General features: G+C 39.5%; 1 protein-coding gene across 2 annotated transcripts in view; it reads right to left on the reverse strand.

Moving 5' to 3' along the window:
• The window catches only part of LOC105499256 (ankyrin repeat and SOCS box containing 7), a 49931-nt gene that overhangs the window by 16590 nt on the left and 7288 nt on the right, over nucleotides 1–26053 (reverse strand). For both annotated transcript variants that reach the window (XM_011771775.2, XM_071100556.1), the window contains exons 4-5: nucleotides 23773–24034; nucleotides 5748–6353 (exon numbers count right to left, since the gene is read on the reverse strand). In XM_011771775.2, coding sequence (XP_011770077.1) covers nucleotides 5748–6353; nucleotides 23773–23983 — 817 coding nt within the window. In that variant the 5' untranslated portion in view covers nucleotides 23984–24034. The remainder of the gene's footprint in view (nucleotides 1–5747; nucleotides 6354–23772; nucleotides 24035–26053) is intronic.

The raw sequence follows: 26053 nt of genomic DNA on the forward strand, positions 1-26053 counted from the left end.
CTGTCTCACTTATGGGGCTGGAAAAGCTACACAAGAAGAAACATGTGAAGACGCAGCCTAGAGACGCAGGTCCACTGAAAGACTGAGAGTGAATCAGAAGACTGCAGACCACTGGCCCTTCCCACACCTTACAACTGCACCAATGGGGCTCCAACGTGTGACATAGGATGAAAGCCAAGAAAGCTGCAGGATGCACCCTCTCTCCAATGAGGGTGCTTGGGGAAGCCCAAAGCCAAGACACGGGACAAAAACAAGAGCACTGCAGGGACCGGAACCCTCTGGCACCCACAGCTGCAACAAACATGACGCACAGCCCAATTCACAGTCAGATTAACAAAAAGCCTCACGTCAAAGGACTGTTTACCTCAGTTTCTGTTACCCACCATGTCTAGCTTCAGTAAAAAAATCACAAAACATGCTAAGAGGCACGAAAAAAAAAACACAGTCTGGAGAGACAAAATAACCATCAGAACCAGACTTAAATATGACACAGGTGTTGGAATTACCAGTCAGGGAATTTAAAATAACCAGAATTATTAAGATTAATGAAATTATTAAATGGTAATTGTAAAATCTTGACGGTCTTCATGCCTTAATAAGCAGTAGCTCTGAGGAGGTGAAATTCTCAACACAGTAGAGATGTGGATGTCACTGGCAGAGGGGAAAAGGAGTGACAAGGTGACCCCTCCAACAGCACTGTACCTTGTCTGCTGGGGCAAACAAACCTTTGACTCCACTTTGCCTTTCGAACCTTTCCCCCCTACATAAAGGGAAAAAAGCCTCACAGTGAAAGGAATTCCTAGGTAGAAAGCACAGTATGGCATCTTTTTTGCAAATAATCTAGCCAATCAGACACCGCCTCTTTTCCAGTGGCCTTCTCCAGGAGGGAGCCATCCTGTTTACTGCTGCCTCAACTTTCACCGGACTGTGTTACTGAAAAGTTTCCTCCAATTTCCATACCATTTGCACAAGGAACTGCAGCTACTATTTCTTTCTTTTTTTTTTTTTTTTTTTTTTTTGAGATGGAGTCTCACTCTGTCACCCAGGCTGGAGTGCAATGGCATGATTGCAGCTCACTGCAACTGCAGCCTCCCGGGTCCAGATTCTCCTGCCTCAGCCTCATGAGTACCTGGGACAATAGGTGCATGCCACCACACCCAGCCAATTTTTGTGCTTTTAGTGGAGATGGGGTTTCACCATGTTGGACAGGCTGGTCTCTAACTCCTGGCCTCAAGTGATCTACCTGCTTTGGCCTCCCAAAGTGCTGGGATTACAAGTGTCAGCCCTTTCTCTTTTCTTTTGAATCCTTTCCTTTCACCTAAAGAAGTGGTTTTAGAGTGAGAACAGTACTTACCTTGCCAGGTCTATAATTTGTGCTTAAGCATTCTGAGGTGGGGTTTTCCCCAAAAACATACGTTCTCTCCTACTTCTCTTTGAACAAAATTCCAGTTGTGCTAATCATTAAAGCCTCATTTTTATATGTGTGTATATGTGAATATATGTATGATTAAATGTTCTTGCTAGTCACTGCCTCAGGTTCAGCTTTCTCATGGAATCTCTTTCTAAAAGATTTCATATTCTGAGTAACTCCTTGGTCCATACATTGACTATAGGAGTTTACATTGTGAGCAAGAAGAAAAAAAAATCACTAACTCACTATCTGATTCTTCAGGGTGGGTGGTATTATTATTTACTCCTCAAGCTTTACTGAGGAACGATCTTTTCACGAGGTTATAGTACTGTACCTGTTTAACAACATTTTCTCGTGTCACCCTTTTCTTGTGCATAACCACTAAGTTTCTCTTTTGAATGGGGCAAACATTCCCACAACCTTCTGCTCTTCACCTGAGGCTGGAGAACTGTAACCAATGCCCACACGCCAGAGCCTCTGGGATCGTCTTCGTTCTGGAGTGGTGTGTGTGCAAACATTATGTACACATTATTCCACTTTGTGTGCACGAGCCTGAGAATGAGGGCCTCCTAAGTTTTGTGCCCTGGCCACGTCACTTGCCTCAACCTAGTCCTGGCCCAGGTACAAGGGGCTATTTACCTCTAGAATGGCCACTGCTGTCTGTCCTCATCATCATTTATTTCTCTTTCTTTTCTTTTTTTTCTTCCTTTCTTTCTTCTTCCTTTCCTTTTCCTTTTCCTCCCTCCCTCCTTCCCTCCCTCCTTCCTTCCCCTCTCTCTCTCCGTCTCTGTCTCTTTCTTTTTTTTCTTGAGAGAGTTTCGCTCTTGTTACCCAGGCTGGAGTGCAGTAGCACAATCTCGGCTCACTGCAACCTCCAACTCCTGGGTTCAAGTGATTCTCCTGCCTCAGCCTCCCAAGTAGCTGGGATTACAGGTATGTGCCACCATGCCCAGCTAATTTTTGTATTTTTAGTAGAGACGGGGTTTCACCACGTTGGCCAGGCTAGTCTCAAATTCCTGACCTCAGGTGCTCCGCCCACCTCGGCCTCCCAAAGTGCTAGGATTACTGCACCTGGCCGTCACTACCATTTCTACTTGACACTGGTCACACCTTCACTGTTCTCTCTTTAATTTATTCATTTCTTTTTTTTTTTTTTTTTTGACTACAAGTAAAAAACTAAAAACTGGCTTCTCATAAACACTGCCAACTAAGCAGGACATAGCTTTCCCTCCACAAGTGATGCTCATTATTCAAGCAGGTGCTTTGGCTCCTCTTAACTGTGTTTATCATTCCTGGGCACAGAGAAGAGGCTCCTCCATGGATGGGCCCTGCTGTGCTCCTGCCATCCTGGAAGGGGGAGGTTCTGAGGTCTGAATGCTAGACAGCGGGCTGGCTGAAGGGAACAGCAACAGCAGCTCTTCCTGGCCTCTCCCCCTACTCAGCATCAACAAGTCACCAGCAGATGCTACTTTATTACCAAGCCACGAGTGCACTCTGTTTTGTTTTTGTTTTTGTTTGCACTATATATTAGAGTTTTTATGGCAATTTTTCCAAAAGGCCAGAGTAGTTTTTAAATTCCGGTATTATAATTTTTTTGGTCTCTTCCAATGTAAATAATCTTGTTTTTAGTCAAAACAGTGTGATGAAGAGTAAAATGTCCCTGAATGAAGACCACCATGTGGCCCCTCTGCTGTCCTTATGCCTCGGCAGTCTGCGATCTCCAATCATAAGGCAACAGCATGATGCCCGGGGCTGCAGTGCTTAGAGCACACGGGCTAGAAGAAGCTCTCAGCTTTGATTTAGTGCTCCCTAAACTAACCAACCTTCTTTCGAGCTGCTTTTCATAAGAAAGCTCAGTCCAGAGCATCAGCCACAGTTGCTCCTTCTGACCCACATTGTTCACTAGGAAAAGAAAACCTATTTAGACCCAAAGAACACACAGGTGAAGCAAAAACACCAATTTGCTTTTGGCAGGAAACATCACTGGAGAGTCAAGAAATACTAAATTATGTTGAGGCACCTGAAGACAAAGGACAACTGCAGCCTTAACAGACAGAGGGCCCTGCACTCAGGAAAGCAGTCTGTGCTTCCTCAGTCCCCACCCCTCGTTGTACAGAGTTAGCCAGACTGCCTGGACTTACTGAGGACCTCCTAGGTGCACAGCTCTGCTCCTCGTGCAGTGGAGAACCTAAGCACAGACAGAGGCAGTCCCCACTGATGTTTCTATCTGCTCAAATTTTAAAGTGCATGTGAGCCTTTAACTCAACATTCCTGCTGTGCAACAGCACTGCTGCGGGCAGCTCTAAGGGCTCAGGGACACAGGGCGGCTGCCCACATGCTTTTCCTGCCCAGCGGCTCCTTTCAGCCACCTGGCTGCGTGGCTCCACGTACAGACTCTAAACAGTTGTATATACGGTTGAAACTGGGAGGCTTGAGTTGAATATGAATCTAAAGATTTGCTCTGTTGGTAGCAAGCCAGTCCTCGCTGTTAATCCACCCTCACTTTATTAGTTACACACTTTATCTTGAAAAACAATGACAAAGAACAGCGCCTGGAACGTGTTAAATGTTAAGTGCATTATAAATATTAACTCATTTAATTCTCATAACAAGCCTATATTATCTTAATTTGAAGGTGAGGACACTAAGGCACAGAGAGATTAGGTGATCTGCTCAAGGTCACAGCTAACAAGTGATAGAGTTAGGGCTCAAACTCTTGCAGTCTAGCTCTAGTCTATGCCATTAACCGCTGAACAAAGTATTTTAAAAAAAGGGGGCTGAGGCATTTAGGTGAGTACATAACACGCCTTCCTAAGGGGAGCCACACTCATGATAACTAAGTCTCTAATGTAGAAGTTAAAAGAACAACAACAACAAGGCAACCAGGAACTGCAGCACTGCAGATATCACATCTCCCGTCTTCGGCTACTTGTGTGTGTCTCAGAAGCTTTCTGCAATAGAACGCCCACCAGTCAGCCCCAAATACCCCTCCCAAGGCAGGCAGATCTGTGTGGACCAACAAAGGAGTCACCAGGCACTTGTGGCCATTTAAACTTAAATCGCAATTAAATAAAATTTCAATTCCTCAGTGGCAATGGTCACATTAATAGGTGCTCAACAGCCACATGGGACCAGTGGCTACTATACTGGACAGTAATGAGAGACCATTTCCAACATTACAGAAACGGGTACTAGCCAGCACTGAGTAGACAAAGTAGTGTGATTTCTTCTTATGCTTTAGTCTGAATACATTAGTGATAATAATTTCATCTTTTCTTCCATGAATCTGCAAAATTCAAGTTACATTTTGTTTCTTCATAAAGCAAGTTTGTACTCCAAAGGTCGGTTCTAAGGGGTAGAGTGGGTTATTTACAAGCAAGTCAAGTAAAGCCTTTGTCCTCTAGTAGCTGGTACCCAGGATATTAATATGTCTTCTTCTATCATCATGATCAAAGGTTCAAAACCAGTGAGGAAAAAGGAATTCATTAAAAAGTTCAGCAGACAGCAAAATCAATTTTGTTTACAGATTTCAGCTTCATGTTGGACATTAAGCATGAGACACACAATCAACTGGTCACATGGAAGCTTGACAAGAGAGGATGGCTAAGTCCACACAAACTGATACCCCATCACAGAAACAACTAGGACGCATGTATTACTACAGAAAGTGGGTCAGACACTTCAAGGCTTTAAAAAAAAGCACTCACACAAAAATTGTTCAAATACAATGGAAGCCATGTGGTCCAGGGACAGTGGTGCCAAACGTCCCACTGCTAGCAAATATTTTCTTACAACAATTTCTAGCATCCTTAACTTCCACTAGCAGTATCCCTAAATAAACAGTACCACTGTTCCATTTCATGTGGGTTCTCATGAAGCAGAAAAGCCACAACTAAAACGTGAACAACTTAGCAATAAAGCACAAATTCTAGGATATTTTCACAGCTAAGGAATCTAAAATCCAAAATTCTCCCTCTAACTCCTCAACTTGAAGTCCATGGAAGCCAGGTAAGATTATCCTTATGACCAACAGGAATTGCCTTATTCTAACACAGATCTTTGTTTATTTAAAGAAATTCTCCTCTCTGTCCTTCTCTCCATTCCTTCCCTCACTCTTACTGTCTACCCCTATTACATTTAGAAACACAATTGAATTTTTATGAAATCTTGTGATTCAAAGTTATTTTTTTATTTCAGAAGAATGAGGCATCGCTTACCAAGCAGTGGTTATAGGAATGATTAATATCTAGTCATCTTAAGTTGCAAAAACACATTAAGCTCCTCAGAAGATGCAAATTTTTTTAAAATGCAATAAAGTAATAATTATATTACATACTTGTGACTTCTTGTAAGAAATCCAAACATGGTCGACTACTTCCAGAAATACTTATTGAAACAGCCAATGGGGTCTGTCCTTCATAGTTCCGTGTGTTCGTGTCTGCTCCATAATTATATAACATCCGTGCACAGAGCACATCATCCCTAAGGGCAGATAAGTGTAAAGGAGTCTGTCCGTCTTCTAAGCGACCCAAGTTTGTGTCTGCCCCTCTCTGAAGGAACATTCGGCAATAAGAGTGATTGCTTTTGATCACGGCGTATCGCAACAGGAAACCATTCTGAATGTCGATGTTGGCATTGTGGTCCAGGAGGATTTTCACACAGCTTGACCTCTCTCGGATAATGGCGAGCTGAAGCGGTGTGGTACCTTTATCACTGAGTGGGTCAACCTCAGCCTTGAACTCCAGGAGAAGCCGGACAAATGAGTCCCTGCCGTAGTGGGCAGCCACATGGAGGGGAGTCCAGCCGTCATTGCTTTTTGCATTAATGATGTCGCTCCTGTATTCAGATTCTAACATCAAGCGTGCAATACGGGCCCGGCCATGCATGGCTGCATAATGAAGAGCCGTGAAGCCTCCGATTAAGTCTTTAACTGTGGGATCAGCTGGAGTTAAAACCAAAATGAAAGTATTAGCAGACTCTAAGACAAAACAACAAACATCACCATGGCACAGCAAACTGTGGCCAATTCTCATATAAAATGTGAAGCAACCAACCACTGTAATGAATATCAAGTACTTTTTTCCTCAGTTTAATTCAAGTCTAGTTTTAATGGAAAATAAATTTTGTAGAATGTTATCACGTCTGGGTTAATGAAAGGAGAAAGACAAAGTGTTTAAAATGATACACACAAAAAACACGGAGTACAGATCACCACATTCCCTGTCTTTGCTAATTTAACCAACTGCCTTTGGCTACTCAACTCCTTCATCTCTGCACTGTTTCACGTTGCTCTTCTGTTTTGAACTTTTTGTTTTATTTTCTCTTGTGCTTCTTCTTGGTCTTAAAGAGAAGCATGTGTAGCAACATCTGCTGCTCTAAATTACGGATGTACTATGGTGTGGCACACTGTGTTGTTTTAGGGTATATTAAGTAATAAGAAACAAGTTTTTCTGTGGTCTATAAAAATTCCAAAGCATTTCAGATATATGTCAAGTAATCTTGATAAATTGTTTTTTCAAAAGATAGAAGTCTATTCTGAATTCCTAGTTTTATATGAACTTTAGAGTTTATAAGAATTAAGCAATGCATTATGTGAATAACCTCAGCATTGTGTAAATATTATTTTCTAAAACAGTTCCAAAAACCTCTCCTAATTGATCTCTGCAGAAGAAAAAACAACTATAATAATTTATCTGCTATGTGACTCAAGTCACAGACTTTTGTCACTGGCCTCAGATATTTCATTAAGCCAAAGGTTGGTTCTTGATGGTGTTCACCCCATGGCATCTCTGGCTGGGGGCAGAAGAGGGACAAGGACTGGTTATGCAGGGCACCTCCTGGAAGCCAGCAATTCCGTGCAAAAGACAAATTGATCAGACTTAACTATCCAGGATGAAAATGCTCGCTTCTTGTAAAAGTCACCCTTAATTTTTGGCTTGTTAACAAAAGAAAAAAAAATCATTAATGTTTCACACACACACACACACACATACACACACACACACACACAACACACACAGCCTCCACAGGTGAGTAAAAACTCATGTATTATTTAATAAATGTTATTTAGGTCTAGAACATATTATGATAAATGGTTCTCTCAGAAAAATCTACGAGGCAGAAAACTGTATGTAAAATAACACTGTGGAGAGTACTTCAGTGAAGCAGTTGCTAACAAAACCTATACCAAATACGATTTTTTTAGGTAAGCCATATCATGTAGATTTCTAAAAATATTTATTGTAAAGTGACAGTACACAATGGTAGTATTAGCTGTATCTATTTAGAGGAAATAAGAGCATCATATCTACCTTGGTCTTAAATGAAAGAAAAATATACAGTACCTGTTTACTATATGACTTAAATAAATAGGGCAAGAACATTTTAACACAGCATTTTGCTGCCATCTGCTGGTAAGGCATGAGCATGAGCTACTAATGTTTATGTTGGGCAGATACTGCTGAGCCCTCAAGTCACTCAAGCCTGTTTCAGGTGCATCGCTCACCAAAAGTTTGAAATCAGGCGTGAAATCTACAAGATGCTCTCCCATTCAAATGAAACAAAAAATCTTGCCAAAGGTCATTTCTAATCTATACCTGGCCAGTCAACTGCTTGCAGACATTCCCTCTTAATCTGCAAGTGAAATTTAAGAATACCTTCTTTCACTTCTCCCACCTTTCAGCCACCAGCGGTGCTTTTAAAGGAGCCAGCCAACATCCTTATTTGCATCCTATACTCGTTCTATTTGACGGTAAAATTAAAATTATGTTACAAAACACTGCACTTGCATCTTTGGTTTCCATTTCAGGTCTCTTTTAGGTTCTATGTACGTTTTGATGCTACACTGAGCTAAGGAAAAACAGAGATTAACACACACAACAATGACCTGCTTAGTCTCTGTTAAAACCAAATGGGAGATTAGAAAGCAAATGAAAATGCAAACAAAATGTAATTTAAAGATTATTAGCCCATGAAATAAGGTAAGAAAAATATGTCATTTGTAATAGCAACAAAAACTACAAAACACCTAGACAGAAATTCAGTAAGAAATGTATAAGACATGTGAAAAGAAAACATTAATTCAACTCATGTCATCTGTATTCATTCAAATGTCCCTTTATCAAAAAAAGAAAAGCCTCCCCTAAACATTTCATCTAAAACAGCAACCCCACCAAACTAATTACTTTGTCCCCTTATCGAACATTTTCTCCCCAGGTAGAACTTATTTTAAAAAAGCTGTAGCAAAATCTCAACGGGTTCATTTAAATTTACTGGGAAAAAAAATGTAATGTATACAAACAGAAGCAAAGAAACATTCCCTATGAATATGAGGGGATTTTTTTTTTCTAACAGCTTTATTGAGGTAAAATGCATTCACTTTAAGTGTACAGACTGATTAGCTCTGATAATTGTATACAGGTATATAACCCACCACCCTATTTAAAATATAGAACATTCCATCATCTCAAAAAGTTCCTTCATCTCTCTTTAGCCCTTCCCAGTCTCTGGGTCCCATGCAAACCACTGGTCAACAAAAAGTTTTCTCTTTTCTGGAAATTCATATTAATAGAATCATATGTAGACTTTTGTGTTTGACTTACTTCACTTTGCATTATGTTTCCGAAATATTTCCACGTTGTATTAACAGTTCATTCTTTTGTATTGCTGGATAGTACCGTATACTATATAGTTTTTCTAATCCATTTATGAGAAGATGGACATTTGAGTTATTGCCAATTTGAGGCTATTTGAATAATGCTATCATGAATGAATACATGAGAGAGGAGAGAGGGACAGTGTGTTTTCATTTCACTTGGGTTTAATATCTATGAGAGACTTGCTGGGTCATATGTTAAATGCACATTAAATTTTTATAAGTGGCTTTTTAAATGGCTATACCATTTTACATTCTCACCAGCAATGGATGAGTTCAAATTGTGCTACATCTTGGTATCATTAGTAATTTTAATTTCACTCATTCTAGACAGGTAAAATCGTGACTTTTCCATTTCCCAAATAACCAGCTATACTGAACTTATTCATATACTTTGTTTTGTGAATTGTCTGTTCACATCCTTTATCCACTTTTTTGGTTGCCTCCTCATTAATGAGTTGTACAAATTCTATGTATATTCTGGATACAAGCCTTTTGTCAGATGTGTTTTGTAAATATTTTCTCCTAGTTTGTTGCTTGCTTTTTCATTTTCTGTATTATGTTTTGAAGAGCAATACTCTTGATTTTGATGAAGCCCATTGTTTATTTTACAGTTTGTGGTTTTGTATCTTATTTTAAAAATCTTTGCCCAATGCAATGTCACAAAGATTTTCTTTTTTCTTCTAGGAACTTTGCACTTTTAACTCTCACATTTAGATCAATGGCCCATAATTAATTTTTGTGTGTGGTATACCGTAAGTTCGAGGTTGAGTACTTTCCACAAAGATACCTACTTGTTCTAGCACAATTTGTTAAAAACGACTCTTTTCTTAATGATTTACCCTAGTGTCACTGCTGAAAATCAATTTACCATAAAAGTGCAGGTCTATTTCTGAACTGTTTTGTTCCATTGGTCTAAAAGTCTCTCCATACACCAAACCTACACTGTCTTGACTACTGTAGCTTACAGTAAGTTTTAATAGCAGGTAGCTTAAGTTCTCTAGCCTTCTTTAAAATTATTAATATTCGGGATAATACATTTTAGAATCAGCTTGTCAATTCTTCAAACAAGTCTGCTGGAATTTTGATTAGAACTCCACTGACTCTAAGGACAGCAACCTCTCTAAAATGATCTAAACAATATTGATTCTTCCAAACCATAAACATGGGATAATTCTCTATTTAGGTCTTAATTCTCTTAAGCAATGTTTTATAGCTTATATACATCATGCATACATTGTTAAATTCTTAAATATTTTAAACTTTGTTGCTATTATGAGCTAAAATTCCATTTTCCAAATGATGACTGTTGATAGAAATAAAGCTGATTTTTGTACACTGACTTGTGTATTCTATAATCTACCCAAAATCACTTTTAGTTCTAGTACACATTTGTAGGTTTCTTTTTTTTTTTGAGACAGAGTCTTGCTCTGCCACCCAAGCTGGAGTGCAGTGGCAGGATCTCAGCTCACTGCAAGCTCCACCTCCAGGTTCACACCATACTCCTGCCTCAGCCTCTCCAGTAGCTGGGGCTCCAGGCGCCTGCCACTACGCCCGGTTTTTGTTGTTGTTGTTGTTGTTTTTTGTAGTTTTTGTAGAGACAGGGTTTCACCGTGTTAGCCAGGATGGTCTCGATCTCCTGACATCTTGATCCGCCCGCCTCGGCCTCCCAAAGTGCTGTGATTACAGATGTGAGCTACCGTGCCTGGCCTGTAGTTTTCTTGCCAGTGTCTACATGCACAATTATTTTCTCTTCAAATAAAGACAGTTTGACTTCTTTCTTTCCAATTCATGACCCTTGATTACTGCTCTGCTCTCATTCCACTGGTTAGAACCTACAGTAAAGTGCTGAATAAAGTGGCAAAAGCAGAGACCCTTCCCTTGGTTCCTGATCTTAAAAGGAAAGAAATCAGTAGTTCACCACCCGGGAAGCTGTAGCTTTTCATTGCTTTGGAAATCACCTTCTGCTTCTGGTTTCCTGTCTTTCTCATGAAGGTATTTAAGACTGTCCCATTTTCTGAATCTACTGAAATGACTGTTTGGTATTTATGTTTTATTCTAATGTGACAAATTACTTAGCCTATTGATTTTCAGATGTCAAACAAATATTGCATTCCTGGAATAAATACTACTTGGGCATAATATCCTTTTTTTTATACACCAATAGACTGAATTTGCCAATATTTTGTTAAGAATTTTTGTATCTGTTGTCATGAAAAATACTGTCCTATAGTTTTCTTCCAAGGTCTTTGTTTGGTCTGTATCACGGCTACACAAGCCTCATACAACAAGCTTGGAAGTGTTCCCTCCTCTGTCAAAAATATTGTGTAGAATTCTTATTTATGTCCTTTAATATTTGAAATAATTCAATGAGAAGCCAGGTGGGCCTAAAGTGTTCTCAGTGAAAAGTTTCAGTGATTAGCTAGATTTCTTAAATTGATATAAGGCTATTAATCTATTTTTTCCTTGGGTCAGTTTTAGCAATGTGCATCAGGAAATCTGTCCATTTTTCCTAATGGCACACAGGTGCCCATTATACTCCTTATTATCTTTTTGATGTCTAGAGGATCTGTAGAAACATACCCCTTTCCATTCTTTTTAAATTTTTTTTATTGGTAATATTTTACATGTTTATTGGGTATATGGGAATGTTTATTACATGAACAGAATGTGTAATGATCAAGTCAGGGTATTTGTATTATTCATCATCACCTTGAGCATTTATCATTTCTATGAGCTGGGAACATTTCAAGTCTTCTCTTGCAGCTACTCTGAGATACATAATACATTGTTGCTAACTATAATCACCCTATTCTGCTACTGAAAGTCAGAGCTTATTTCTTCTAACAAATGGTACCCATTAACCAACCTGTCTTCATCTCCTCCTACCACCAACATACCCTTCCCAGCCTCTTGTTATCTATCATTCTATTCTTTACTCCCGAGAGGCCAACTTTTTTAGCTTCCACATGAGTGAGAACGTAATGTGCTTATTTCACCTCGCATAATGACCTCCAGTCATCTATGTGGCTGCAAATGATCTCATTTTTTTATGGCCCAATTTTATTCTATTGTGTGTATATATACCACGATGGACACTTAGGTTGATTCCAAATCTTTGCTATTGTGAATAGTGCTGTAATAAACACACAAGTGCAGGTATTCCTTTGACATACTGATTTCTTTTCCTTTGGATACTCAGTAGTGGGACTGCTGGATTATATGTATTTCTATTTTTAGCTTCTTTGAGAAATGTCCAGTTTTCCACAGTGGATGTACTAATTTACAGTCCCACCAACATCATATTAAGAGTTTTCTTTTCTCTGCCTCTTCGCTGGCATCTGGTATTTTTTGTCTTTTTAATAGTAGCCATTATAACTGGGATAAGATATCTCATCGTGGTTTTGATTTGTATTTCCCTAATGATTAATGATGTTGAGCAATTTTTCACATACCTGCTGGACACGTGCATGCCTTCTTTCAAGAAATGTCTATTTGTGTCCTTTGCTAACTTTTGTTTTTTTGAGATGGAATTTCGCTCTCGTCACCCAGGCCGGAGTGCAGTGGCGCCATCTCGGCTCACTGCAAACTCTGCCTCCCGGGTTCAAGTGATTCTCCTGCCTCAGCCTCCCGAGTAGCTGGGATTACAGGCACCCACCACCACGTGGGCCCAGCTGGTTTTCATAGTTTTCGTAGAGATGGGGTTTCACCATGTTGGCCAGGCTGGTCTTGAACTCCTGGCCTCAGGTGACCCACCCGCCTCAGCCTCCCAAAGTGCTGGGATTAGAGGTGTGGGCCACCATGCCTGACTTGCCCACTTTTTAATCTGATTATTTGTTGTTTTTACTGTTGAGTTCCTTGTATATTCTGGATATTACAATTTCCCTTGTCAGATGAATAGTTTGCAAATATTTTCTCCCATTCAACAGGTTGTCTCTTCATTCTATCAATTGTTCCTTTTGCTGTATAGAGGTTTTTCAGTTTCTAAAATATAGTCCCGTTTGCCTATATTTTAGGTGTCTGTGTTTCTGAGGTCTTAGCCATAAAATCTCTGCCTAAACCAATGTCCTGAAGCATTTTCCCTGTTTTCTTCCAGTAGATTTGTGGTTCCAGGTCTTATGCTTATGTTTTTCATCCATTTTGTGTTGTTTTGCATATGGTGAGAGACAGGAGTCTGGTTTTATTCTTCTGCATATGGATATCCAGTTTTCCCAGCAACATTTACCTGAAGAGGGTGTCCTTTCCCCAATGTACGTTCTTGTTATCTTTGCCGAAAATCAGTTTGCTATAAATACACAGATTTCTGGATTCTCTGTTCCATTGGTCTGTGTTTTTAGGTCAATACCATGCTGTTTTGGTTACTAGAGCCTTGTAGTATATTCTGAAGTCAGGTAGTGTGATGTCTCCAGCTTTGTCCCTTTTGCTCAGGATTGCTTCAGCTATTCGGGCTCTTTTTTGGTTCCTTATTAATTTTAGGATTGTTGTTTCTAATTTCACAAAAATTGACGTTGGTATTTTGATAGAAATTGCCTCGAACCTACACACTGCCTTGGACAGAAGAGTCATTTTAACAAAATTAATTCTTCCAATCCATGAGCATGGGATGTCTTTCCATTTGTTTGTGTCCTCTTCAATTTGTTTCATCAGTGCTTTGTACTTTTCCTTGTAGAGATCTCTCATCTTCTTGGTTAAATTTATGCCTAGGTTTTGTTTTTGTTTTTGTTTTTTTGTTTTTTTTGTAGCTATTATGAGTGAGAATACCTTCATGATTTCTTTTTTTGCCTGTTTCATTACTGGTATACAGAAATGCTACTGACTTTTGTATGTTGATTTTGTATCCTACAACTTTACTGATTTATCAGATCTAAGAGTTTTTTAGGTAAAGTCTTTAGGGTTTTCTAGACATAGATCGTATCAGCAGCAAAGAGGGACAATTTGACTTCCTCTTTTCCAATTTGAATGCCTTTTATTCCTTTCTCTTGCTTGACTGCTCTGGCTAGGATTTCCAGTATTACAGGAAATCTTTCTTCCACTCTTGATATTGGTTATGTATCTTTTCTCTTGTTTCCCCCCCCCCCACCATTCTAGACAAAGATTCATCAATAAAATTGATCTTTTCAAAGAATCCTTTTTTGTTTTTCAGTTCCATCTATCTTCTCTGTCATTTACCCATTTTCAATTCCACTGATTTCAATTATTCTCTTTATTACTTCATTCCTGTTTTTACTTTGGGATTAACTGGATTCTAGAAGTATACAGAAACTGTTTCAATATAGCTCCTTTCTTTGTGCAATTACTGTCATATATTTCATCTTTATATGTTATAAGCCCAACAACAATTTAATTTCATAATTATTGTCTATTTTCGTTTAAAAGATGAAATGATGACAAAAATATACTGTCTGTGGCAAAACTCCTCAAAGGTAAGAGAACAGCATTTCCTAAAAACTACTGTCAACATTGATGATAGACTTTCAGCTTTTCTTCTACACATTTTTAAAAAGTTATACGTAGCTGTAACCATACTCTAATTACTTAATTGCTTCTCTATATGCGTTGAGAATGCCTACATTTGAAAAATTATATACAATGAAAGATAGGCTTTTTTCAATACATCATGACATTTAGTAAGGTGAAACTTTTATATAGAAAATATTTCCTGCTTTTAAGACTGATTCCTCTGGCCACGTTAAAAGAATTGTATTTAATCTAATTATTAACTAAACTTAATTTAAATGAATAGAGTTAATATAAATTCTATACTGGCAAGAGAAGCTACTGTTTTTAAGACTTCAATACATACTACTAAACTGCTTTCCAAATGTACTCTTGTAAATTCCCATCAATGTGCCAGTTTCACCACATTTGGAATTATCATTTGCAAAATCTTTCATTTTTGAAAAGCTAAAAGTATTTTTCACCATTCTTCTGTGGATTTGATTACCCCCTTATCTCTCACTTTTTTCCCTGTGTTTCACCAAAAGGATTTTACCTATTTTATCGAGAGGTTTTCTCAGGTTCCTCTGGGGATCTGCTTTATAGACTTAACTTCTAGATCTTTAGCCAACTTCCCTCAGGCCAATTTGTATAAACACTGAATCTGAAGATGAATAAATGCACTAAGACATTGTCTCTTCAACATTATTTTCTTGAAACGTCCAGCATGGTCTTGGAGTTTTTAGAAGACTCAAAATTGGGAAATGAAGACAATCACGAGTTTGTTACAATTTCCACCGTTAAAATAGAGACTCTTCCATTATGATTCTAACAGTACACTAACCTGGTCAGAAAGACTACCAGGATTTGTACAGATGTGCTATTATATGCATCCCATTTGTTTTTAAAAACTCAAATAATTTTGGACCATTGTAAAACCCTAAGTTTTCATCATTTTGAAGCAGGATGCTTGAAAGTAAAGCAGGAATATATCACTTATATGCACAGGCCAATGTTCCACTGTCAGTCCTTCATATCCATGTGTTCCCTAGCACAGCATCAACAAACCACAGATGAAAAATAATTTGATTAAAAAATTAGAAATAACAATACAACAATAAAAATACATTTTTAAAAAACAATACAGTATAATAACTACTTACACAGCATTTACAGTGTGTTAGGTATTATAAGTAGTTTAAAGATGATTTTGAAGTATACAGGAAGATACGTGTAGGTTATATGCAAATACTATGCCATTTTCTCCCAGGGACTCGAGTATCTGTGGTTTTGTTACACTGAGGGGGTAGTTCTGGAACCAATCCCCTGTAGACACCAAAGGACAACTGTGCTCTCCAATATGGCAGCCACTTGTCACACATAACATTTAAAACATGGCTAGTGTGTCTGAGGAACTGAACTTTTTAATTAACTTGGCTGAAATTTAAATAACCACACCTGCTATGGACAGCACAGGCTTAGATTAAACTAGAAAGAGAGCCACACTGTGTTTTCCTTTTGGAATATAGGTAGTGTCAGTTACCCAACTCAAACTCGCTCATGTTCTCAACAAAACTGGATTTCTCCAGAAGCGCCAGCAAGTGTGGCTTCACGTGGTCGCTCCCCACCAGGCTGTCTGTGGTCACAATGCTTTCCCCAAACTATGGTCACAGACAATCTCTTTCTCTGATTTTGGCTAGCTCTGTGTGATCACTGGTCGATGGTTTCACCAGGCAGGTATCTGAATTTAACACGAGTAAAATGTGACCCATCAATATATTTGAGTAATTTCTAGTTGGGTGAGCGACTGGTATTAGATACCTATGTCCCATTTAATAAACTGCATCTGGCTAGCTTCACTCCTGTTCCTTTGCTAATCTTTATTTCAATTAACAACAATCTTCCTAATCCTCAGGCCAAAACCTCAGTCATTCTTGATTTATTTCACTCTCACCTCACATCCCAGCTAATTTTCTTGCCTTAGGGCTTACGCCCTTCTGATATGTCCACATACTACAACCAGATAGATTACTAAACCACGAATCTGTTCTCCCATTCCTCTGTCAAATGTTTTGACACCTCACCAATGTCCCTACAATTACTGGATATGCTCCAATCCTACTGAACATTTTTCAGCTCCTAAAACCAAAAGTGTTCCTTCTTTCCTTCAACCCGTCACATGTAGTGTACCCTGAGTTGGAATAATTCCACACCTCCATCATTCCAGTCTCCATCCTTGCCTCACCTTTCCAGATTTCCACTCCAACCCTGCTTTATCTAGGAAGCCTTCCTTGCACTCATCCACCCACCCCAGCAGACAGCGAGGACCTTATTACACATGGCACTTAAATTCACTCTTTTGGAACTGCCTTGTTTTCTTAGGGGCAATACAGAATTATAGGTAAGACAATGGTTTGAATGCCAGCTCCACTGCTTATGAAGTAATGACTTTGGGTGAATTACTTACTCTTCTGCAGCTTAGAATTTTTAATGTAAAAACTGATAATACTTACTATCCTAAAAGAGCTGTGAGGAATTTGGCATATACTAAACCCTCAATAAATGTTGGCTATAACTCTATCCCCCAGCAGATGATGAAGTACCAGAAGGAGAGCCCCATATTTGCTCATTTCTGCATCTTGGGGCCCAGCCCTGGGCCTGGCATCTATTAGGCGCTCAATTAATATTTGCTGAATACATAGTTTATAAGGGATCAACTGGCCACCTTGTCTATCTACATATATGAATTCTTGTTCTTTCTTTCTGTCTCTACACACACACACACACACACACAGCAGGGTGAGAAGGTGAGGGAGAGTGAAAAGTCAAGTCTTGTTTCTTATGAGCTTTTCCACTCACTCTGTTCCCTATTGAGATATTTGACTTCCTTTTGGTTTACTATGCACCACAAAATAAGCTACTAACAGGAAGAGCCAATCTGACTGGAGTTCACAAAGTTTTAAAGAAATCATTGTTTTGAGGCCAGGTGCGGTAGCTCATGCCTGTAATTCCAGCACTTTGGGGGGCTGAGGTGGATGGATCACCTGGGATCAGGAGGTCGGGACTAGCCTAGCCAACATGGCGAAACCCCATCTCTACTTAAAAAAAAAAAAAAATTAGCCGGGTGTGGTGGCACACACCCGTAGTCCCACCTACTCGGAAGGCTAAGGCAGGAGAATCGCTTGAACTTGGGAGGTGGAGGTTGCAGTGAGCCAAGATCACGCCACTGCACTCCAGCCTGGGTGACAGACCGAGACTCCATCTCAAAAGGAAAGGAAAAGGAAAGGGAAAGGGAAAGGGAAAGGGAAAGGGAAAGGGAAAGGAAAGATAAACTACCTTGTTTTGCAAGTAACAGGTATGGCTGAGGCAGGAGGACAGCTTGACCCCAGGAGGTAGAGGCTGCGGTGAGCTATGATTATGCCACTGCACTCCTGGGTGTGCCACTGCACAGCCTGGGTGACACAGGGAGACCCTGTGGGAGGTGAGGGATGTATGATGTATTCAAGCGACTTCCTAATCCCACCAAAAGGCAGCCCATTTCCAATCTTTTTTGATAAAAGCAAAGATTAGTCTTGTCTCTGTAAAACTGAGGAACAATTACTTTAGATAATTGGTGTTAGTTTTCGCTCTCTTTCTTGATGGAAGCAAAACAGATACGGGTTCTACCCTCAAGAAGCTTTAGACTAATCAAAGATAGACATTAAATAAAGATCTATAAAACAATTCATTGTGCTCATGACAGCTGTAATAATAAAAAGTACAGGGAACAATAATATCATATAACAGAAGGATAACATTACACAGGGAACAATAGTATCACATAGCAGGGATATATACAAGGATTCTAGGTGACCTGGTCTGGCTGGTAAGAGAAGGTTTCCCTGAGAAAAGGATCAGTGAGAGCTGAGAGAGAAGCAGGCAGAGCAACGTGATGGGGCAGGGGTGGGGAGTGAGTAGAAGAGTGATCCAAGAGGGTCCCAGGCCAAAACCTTTGCACTCAGCGACTCTGCAAGAACACAGAGGGGCTGTGGCTCAAAGCTGCAGCTGGAAAGGTAAGAGGAGCCAGGCATTGCAGGACCATGTGGATCACATTATAAACTTTCAATATCATCGTAAGAGAAATGGGAAACCAATTATGGATTTTTTTTTTTTTTTTGAGACGGAGTCTCGCTCGGTCGCCCAGGCTGGAGTGCAGTGGCTGGATCTCAGCTCACTGCAAGCTCCACCTTCCAGGTTTACGCCATTCTCCGGCCTCAGCCTCCCGACTAGCTGGGACTACAGGCGCCCGCCACCTCGCCCGGCTAGTTTTTTGTATTTTTTAGTAGAGACGGGGTTTCACCGTGTTAGCCAGGATGGTCCCGATCTCCTGACCTCGTGATCCACCCGTCTCGGCCTCCCAAAGTGCTGGGACTACAGGCTTGAGCCACCGCGCCCGGCCCAATTATGGATTTTTAAAAGGAAATATTTTTATTTCCATTTTAACAGGTCACATTATTTGGAGACAGGTTGGGAGGGGGCAAGACTGGAAGCAGGGATGGAAGAGACCACTGTAACAGTCCTGGTGAGGAATGTTTCCTGGCCCAAGAATGGGGCAGCATCTCCAGGGAAAGAAAGTGAAAAGATCTGACAACTTTTTAGGAGGCAGAATCTATAAGACTTAGCCATCAGTCATACTGGAGGTAAAGAAAAGGTACCAAGGATGGTTTCTAGATTCCTGGCATGGCAATCAGAGGCTGTGGTGTCATTTGCTAGAATGAACACCGTAGTGAGAATACGAACACAGCTTGTGCTGTGCTGATGACATCTATGAGCCATGGGAGTGCAGAGGTTAAACACACTTGGCTACACTGGTCTAGAGGTCACAAGCCAGGACTAGACTAAATACAGAGCACACCTAAGCACCACAAGTGGTCATAAGCAAGTGGGGCAGTAGATGTTTTCTTCTACTAATTTTTCTAAGTTGGTTCATAATACACTAGGTGAAACACTCTCTGAAACTCTTATTCTACTAGGGAAAGGGTATCAGGTAGGAGATGCTGTATAAAAACAAATATAGGGCTTATCCAAAATATTTGTTGTTTTAAATAAAAACTCAGAAATGGAACCACACATATATGAAACTCTTATATCTGACCTAGCAGTGCACGATAATGAAGAAAGAAGGCATGATTTAGGCTATCTTCATGGGAAAAAAGTGAAACTTTACCAGGCTACCTCATATACACCAAGTCCAATTCTGAACAGATAAAAAACCTAAATGTCATAAAACATTTTAGAAGAAAATAAAGGCAAATAATGACCCTGCAGTATATTTCCTAAACAAGACACAAAGGGCACAAACTATAAGGCTAAAGAAAACCATAATTCACCTACATTAAAAAGTAGACTTTTGCCCAACAATAGAAACAAGAATGTGAAAAACAAACTACAAAAAGAGAGAAAATATTGCAACATATTAACAAAGGAGAATATATAAACAATCCCAACAAATCAATAAGACAAAAAGCCCAGTCTTTCAATGTTTGTTACTCATGTCATTTTTTCAAAGAAAAAAAAAAAAAAAAAGAGAGAGAGGCAGGCATATCACACCAGGAAGGAGAAAACCATCTGGTAGTACATCACTACAAAGGCAGGTGAACAGGCACTATCCTGCCCTGTCAGTAAGGACATAAAATGATGACAATCTCTTTGGAGGACAACTTGCCAATATCCATAAAAAATGTTTTGACTTGGCAAATGCACTTCTAGCACTTAGTCAAGAAATAAACTCTCACATAATGTAAGATGATCAGTCAAGGACATTCTCTGTAATGTTTCTAGTAGCAGAAAAATGAAAACGTAAAATGTCCAACAATAGAAAGTAAGTGTAAATAAATTACACATCTATACGATGGAATCTGAGACAGAGTCCTATGCAGATAAGGAACTATCACTAAATTAACTGCCATGTGAAAAAATCAAGAGGTGGAACAGAACGTTTAAAAAAGGGAGCTGGCTACAAGGTAGAAAATGGAAAAATATTTCTGCCTACATGCATAGACTATCTCTGGATGGTACAAAAGAAACCAGTGAAAGAGATGGCCTTTAGGAAGAAGAGTAAGGGACTGGGGCTAAAAGTTAGAGATTTGCCCCTCATTGATCAGTCTATAGCAGCTTTAATTTGCTTTTTAACCATGTATGTATGCACTACCTTTTAAAAAACAAAATCTCCTGCTGTGAACATTTCAGCCATTCTCAAAAAATAAAAGAGAATAAACAAATGATAGTATATCCATACTTATCAATACTATATTCAGCAGCTGAAAAGAAGAGTGAATCAATATGTATTAATAGAACCCATAGAAGGTTTCTTTGGGGATAATGAAAATGTTTTAAAATTGACTGTGGTGATGAATATCCAACTCTATGAATATGCCAAAAGCCATTAACTGTACACTTTAAATGAGTGAATTCTATGGCATTTGAATTATATCTCAATAAAGCTATTAAAATATATATAGATATACAGTCATATACTGCTTAACAACAGGGATACATTCTGAGGACTAGGTTGTTAGGTGATTTCGCTCTTGTGTGAACATCATAAAATGCACTTACACAAACCTAGATGGCACAGCGTACTACACACCCAGGTTATATCATATAGCCTACCATTCCTAGGCCACAAGCCTGTACAGCATGTTACTGTACTGAATACTGTAGGCAACTGTAATACAATGGCATTTGTGTACCTAACCATAGAAAACGTACAGTAAAACATGGTATTATAATTTTATGGGACCACCATTGTAAATGGGGTCCATGATTGAGCAAAATGTCCTTATGCTGCATGTAACCAGATACATACACATATACAGAGAGAAAGATTCAGAAACTTAGCCCAAGCTGGTCAACCTGCAGCCCAGGACAGCTTTGAATGCAGCCTAACACAAATTCATAAACTTTCTTGAAACATTATGATAATTTTTCGCTTTTTTTTTTTAAGCTTATCAGCTATTGTTAGTGTTAGTACATTTTATTCGTGGCTCAAGACAATTCTTCTTCCATTGTGGCCCAGGGAAGTCAAAAGATTGGACACCCCTGCTACAGCCTCTAAGCCCCTCACTGGTTTTTTTCTTTTTTTCACCCCACATTGGTTTTGATAAAGTTTTATTGGAACACTGCCACACCCATTAATTTACATACTATCTGTGGCTGCCTCCATGCTATGACAGCAGAGCTGGGTAGTTACAAAAGCCAGTATGGCACACAAAGTCTAACATGTTTACTATCTGGCCTTTTACAGAACAAGTTTGCAGACCCCTGTTATTAAAAAGTCTTTAAGTCAGTTGTATGAAAAACAACAGTTGTAGAATTACACAGTCAGTATATTATTGATGTTCAAAAACCACGCACAACATAATACCATAGAATTTTTCTTTTTTTTTTTTTTTTCGAGACAGAGTTTCACAGTTTTGCCCAGACAGGAGTGCAATGGCATGATCTCGGCTCACTGCAACCTCCACCCACCAGGTTCAAGCGATTCTCCTGCCTCAGTCTCCTGAGTAACTGGGATCACAGGTGCCCGCCACCATGCCCAGCTGAATTTTTATTTTTAGTAGAGATGGGGTTTCGCCACCTTGGCCAGGCGGGTCTCGAACTCCTGACCTCAGGCGATCCACTCACCTTGGCCTCCCAAAGTGCTAGGATTACAGGCGTGAGCTACCGTGCCTGGCCATATGACTGAATTTCTATGAGTTCATGTAATAGTGTTAGGAAATACTCTAGAAGGGTAAGCACTAAACCAAATGTATACCCAGTTACATCCACACAGAGGCAGACGGACAAGGATTAGGGTTAGTCAAAGGGGACTTTGGCTTTATTTGTAATTTAACTGAAGATTTGCTTTGTTTGAAAGAGACAATATTCATGTATTACTTGAATAACAGAATATTTTTTATTAACTTTTTTTTAAAGTGAGGCTGGCAGAAGTGAAAAGCAACAGGACTAGGTGGAATAAACATTGTGAGCCCTGATCTTGGTCTTAATGTCATGAAACCCTGCATAAAATTTTAACCGTTCTGACTTTACACCCACCTTTTACTTTTTACATATCTTTTTCCTGGCATTCCACTTCTATTTCCCTTTCATCAACTTCAGAACTGAGGTTTTTGTGTTATAAGGTGAAATTACATGGAAGACAAGCTACAAAGTAGGCACAGGCCAGAGAATTTCTGGGTTCTGACAATGGTCAACTATTTCAGGCATATAGTTCCCATTTCAAGGCCCCTGGGCCATACGGCTACTCCTAGTCTCAGTGTTAGCACGCCTTGCAATCAGTCCATCCTGTTAGCCTTTGTATTCATATTATTCACATGACCCTCATAAGAATTCTAGAACTTCCAACATTTTTCTGCACCTCAAAATGCAAGTAAGTTTGGCTAGTTTTGTAACAAAGTGCACCTTAGCAAGGAAACTAAATCACTTCTAATGAGCAATTAAAGCCCTAGAATGGCACGTATGTAATTTGAGTCCCCAACCAAGCTGCTTTCAACCATAATTTACAGAGATAATATGGGTATACATGATCAAATATATATAAAATCCATCTCTAGGAAAATAAAGTAGGTTGAAATTCAACTGGAGAAAGTAGTTTTGGACAATTATTGGTTTAAAAACCATGGGAATGGACAGTTTTTTGAAGCAAAAACATTAATATGTCAAATATAGTTTCCAATTGCATATATTTATACAAAATTAGATCTCAGATAACCAATCTTCTTACAGTATACCTACAAACTATGTACAGTTTCTGGAAAAAACAAGTGCTCTAAAATAACAAAGGAAAGCATCTAAAAGAAAAAGATAAGGATAGGGTATCATTAGGCCATGATGTTTAAAGGACTGGTGCTTGGTCTATATGCTTGAGCAATAATCAACAGGGGAAACTTGTGTAATTCTCTAATTATGAGTATACCACAGCCACTTCTGCTTCTGAAACAAAAGCAACTGGACAACCTGAAGAAAGGTTGCTTAGCTGAAATAACCTGGGCAAACCTGGCTGTACAGAAACTACAGTTTCAGCGAAAATAATCCATTCATAAAACTGATCTTTTAAACAATCTGGTTTTAAACAAAAAGGCACACTTATAGCAAATCTTCACAAAGGAGAGAGAATAAAATGTTAAGTATTAACAGAAAAGAAGCATTAAAAATTACACATAGACACATTTTAAACAAAAATAATTTATGCTTCTCCTTGGGGAAAAAGATTTGCTTCTACAAAACTCACCTCCGTGTTCTAGAAAAACCCGAACACATCTTTCCTTTCCTCTTGCTGCAGAGAAATGAAGCAGAGTCCAGCCATTAGCATCTCGGCCATTTGGAGAATAGCCTTGTTCTAACATCTTTCGCACTGTGTGGACATCTCCAGCAGCCACCGCAGCCTGAATCTGCAACTCTTCCTGGAGTTCAGGGTTCCTTCGACAATGATGGTGTAACATCCTAGCTGAGTCCACTTTTTACAAAGGATTCATTAGGTCACGGGGAACAGCCTTTAAGAAGAGAAGGTAGAAAATGTAAAATTTAGAATAGCTGGTTCCTGATACTGTGTCCATTAAATATTATAGAACATTCCATTTGCTAAATCAGTAAACCTTACTAATGACAGTGCATACTACTAGCCGGGTGTGGTGGTGCACACCTATAGTCCCAGCAACTCAGGAAGCTGAGGTGGCAGGATTACCTGAACCCGGGAGATCAAAGCTGCAGTGAGCCATGACAGCACCACTGCACTCCAGTCTGGACCACAGAGCAAGACCCCATCTCAAAAAAAAAAAAAAAAAAAAAAAAAAAAAAACACAAAAAAACAAACTAGCAAGATGATACAATATATTTTAAAACCTTAAGAATCTAAACAATCAGGCCAGGCACAGTGGCTCACGCCTATAATCCTAGCACTCTAGGAGGCCAAGGCAGGCGGCTCACTTGAGGCCAGGAGTTCGAGACCAGCCTGGCCAACATGGTGAAACCCCGTCTCTACCAAAAACACAAAAATTAGCTGGGTGTGGTGGCACATGCCTGTAATCCCAGCTATTTGAGTGGCTGAGGCACAAGAATTGCTTGAACCCGGCAGGTGGAGGTTTCAGTGAGCTGAGATTGTACCACTGCATTCCAGCCTGGGCAACAGAGTGAAATTCTATCACAAAAAAACAAAACAAAAAAAGAATCTAAACAATCTGGTGATTAACCACATGATAAAATTACTGAAAGGAAAAGTAGTACAGTGAATTCTCATACTCTCTAATAGTTCAGAAAAGAGGACTGTACTAAAACCGAATATAGAATGAAATATCTGGCCAGGCACAGTGGCTCACATCTGTAATCCCAGCACCTTGGGAGGCCAAGGCAGAAGGGATCACTTGAACCCAGGAGTTCGAGACCAACCTGGACAACACAGTGAGACCCTGTTTCTACAAAAAAAATACAAAATAAAAAAATTAGCCAGGCATAGGAGTGTGCACCTGTAGTCCCAGCTACTCGGGTAGAAGCAAGAGGATCACCTGAGCCTGGATCGAAGCTGCAGTGAGCTGTGATTGTGCCACTGCACTCCAGCCTGGGATACAGAGCAAGACCCTGTCTCAAAAATTAAAGAAAGTAAAATGAGACCTCCTTTATGGAAACAGGAACAGTCCAAAGTGAAATGGTAAAAAGTTGCATCTTACGCATGTATACAAAAACATTTTTAGTGTGTTTTTAAGTTTTTAACTACATACAGCAAACTAACAAGCTTCTGGAAAGCAACTCCAGGTGTGCTAACTGGAAGGAATAGATTAGACTCATCTCTTAACTAGCAGCCTCTGTTTCTAAAAATTTTTTAAAGTGTGATAAAGCCCTTTAAAGACATTTCTGTTCTCATATGTAGGTTAGACATCTCAGGATAATCTTGCTACCAACAATCATTTATCTTGCAAAACTTATTATAGACTGTATAAAGGTAAACTTAGGGCTAACTTAAGTTAAATCGTTACAACTTAAGAATACAAATATCCTATGTTGTTTTATACATAGGAAATGGTGTCATTACCTACTCATAAGTATCATGACTAAGTGCTCAACTTTAAAAATATCAAGCTACTTCTACAAATAGCTATTTCCTCAGAGAAGATTGCCTCCTTTTTTTTTTTTTTTTTTTTGAGACAGAGTCTTGCTCTGTCCCCCAGCTGGAGTGCAGTGGTGCAATCTCGGCTCACTGCAAGCTCCGCCTCCCAGGTTCAAGCCATTCTCCTGCCTCAGCCTCCCAAGTAGCTGGGACTACAGGTGCCCGCCATCACACCCGGCTAATTTTTTTGTATTTTTAGTATAGATGGGGTTTCACCATGTTAGCCAGGATGGTCTTGATCTCCTGACCTCGTGATGTGCACTCCCAAAGTGCTGGGATTACAGGCTTGAGCCACCGCGCCCCACCACAAGATTGTCTCTTATTTCTTCTCTCAATTCCTTCACAAAAATTGTCCCTTCTCAGCAATTTTAAAACGAGAATCCTTTCAGAATAGGTTTTTGCTTATTCTCAG

The sequence above is a fragment of the Macaca nemestrina genome, chromosome 7 (assembly GCF_043159975.1).
Source record: "Macaca nemestrina isolate mMacNem1 chromosome 7, mMacNem.hap1, whole genome shotgun sequence".
Lineage (NCBI taxonomy): Eukaryota > Metazoa > Chordata > Mammalia > Primates > Cercopithecidae > Macaca > Macaca nemestrina.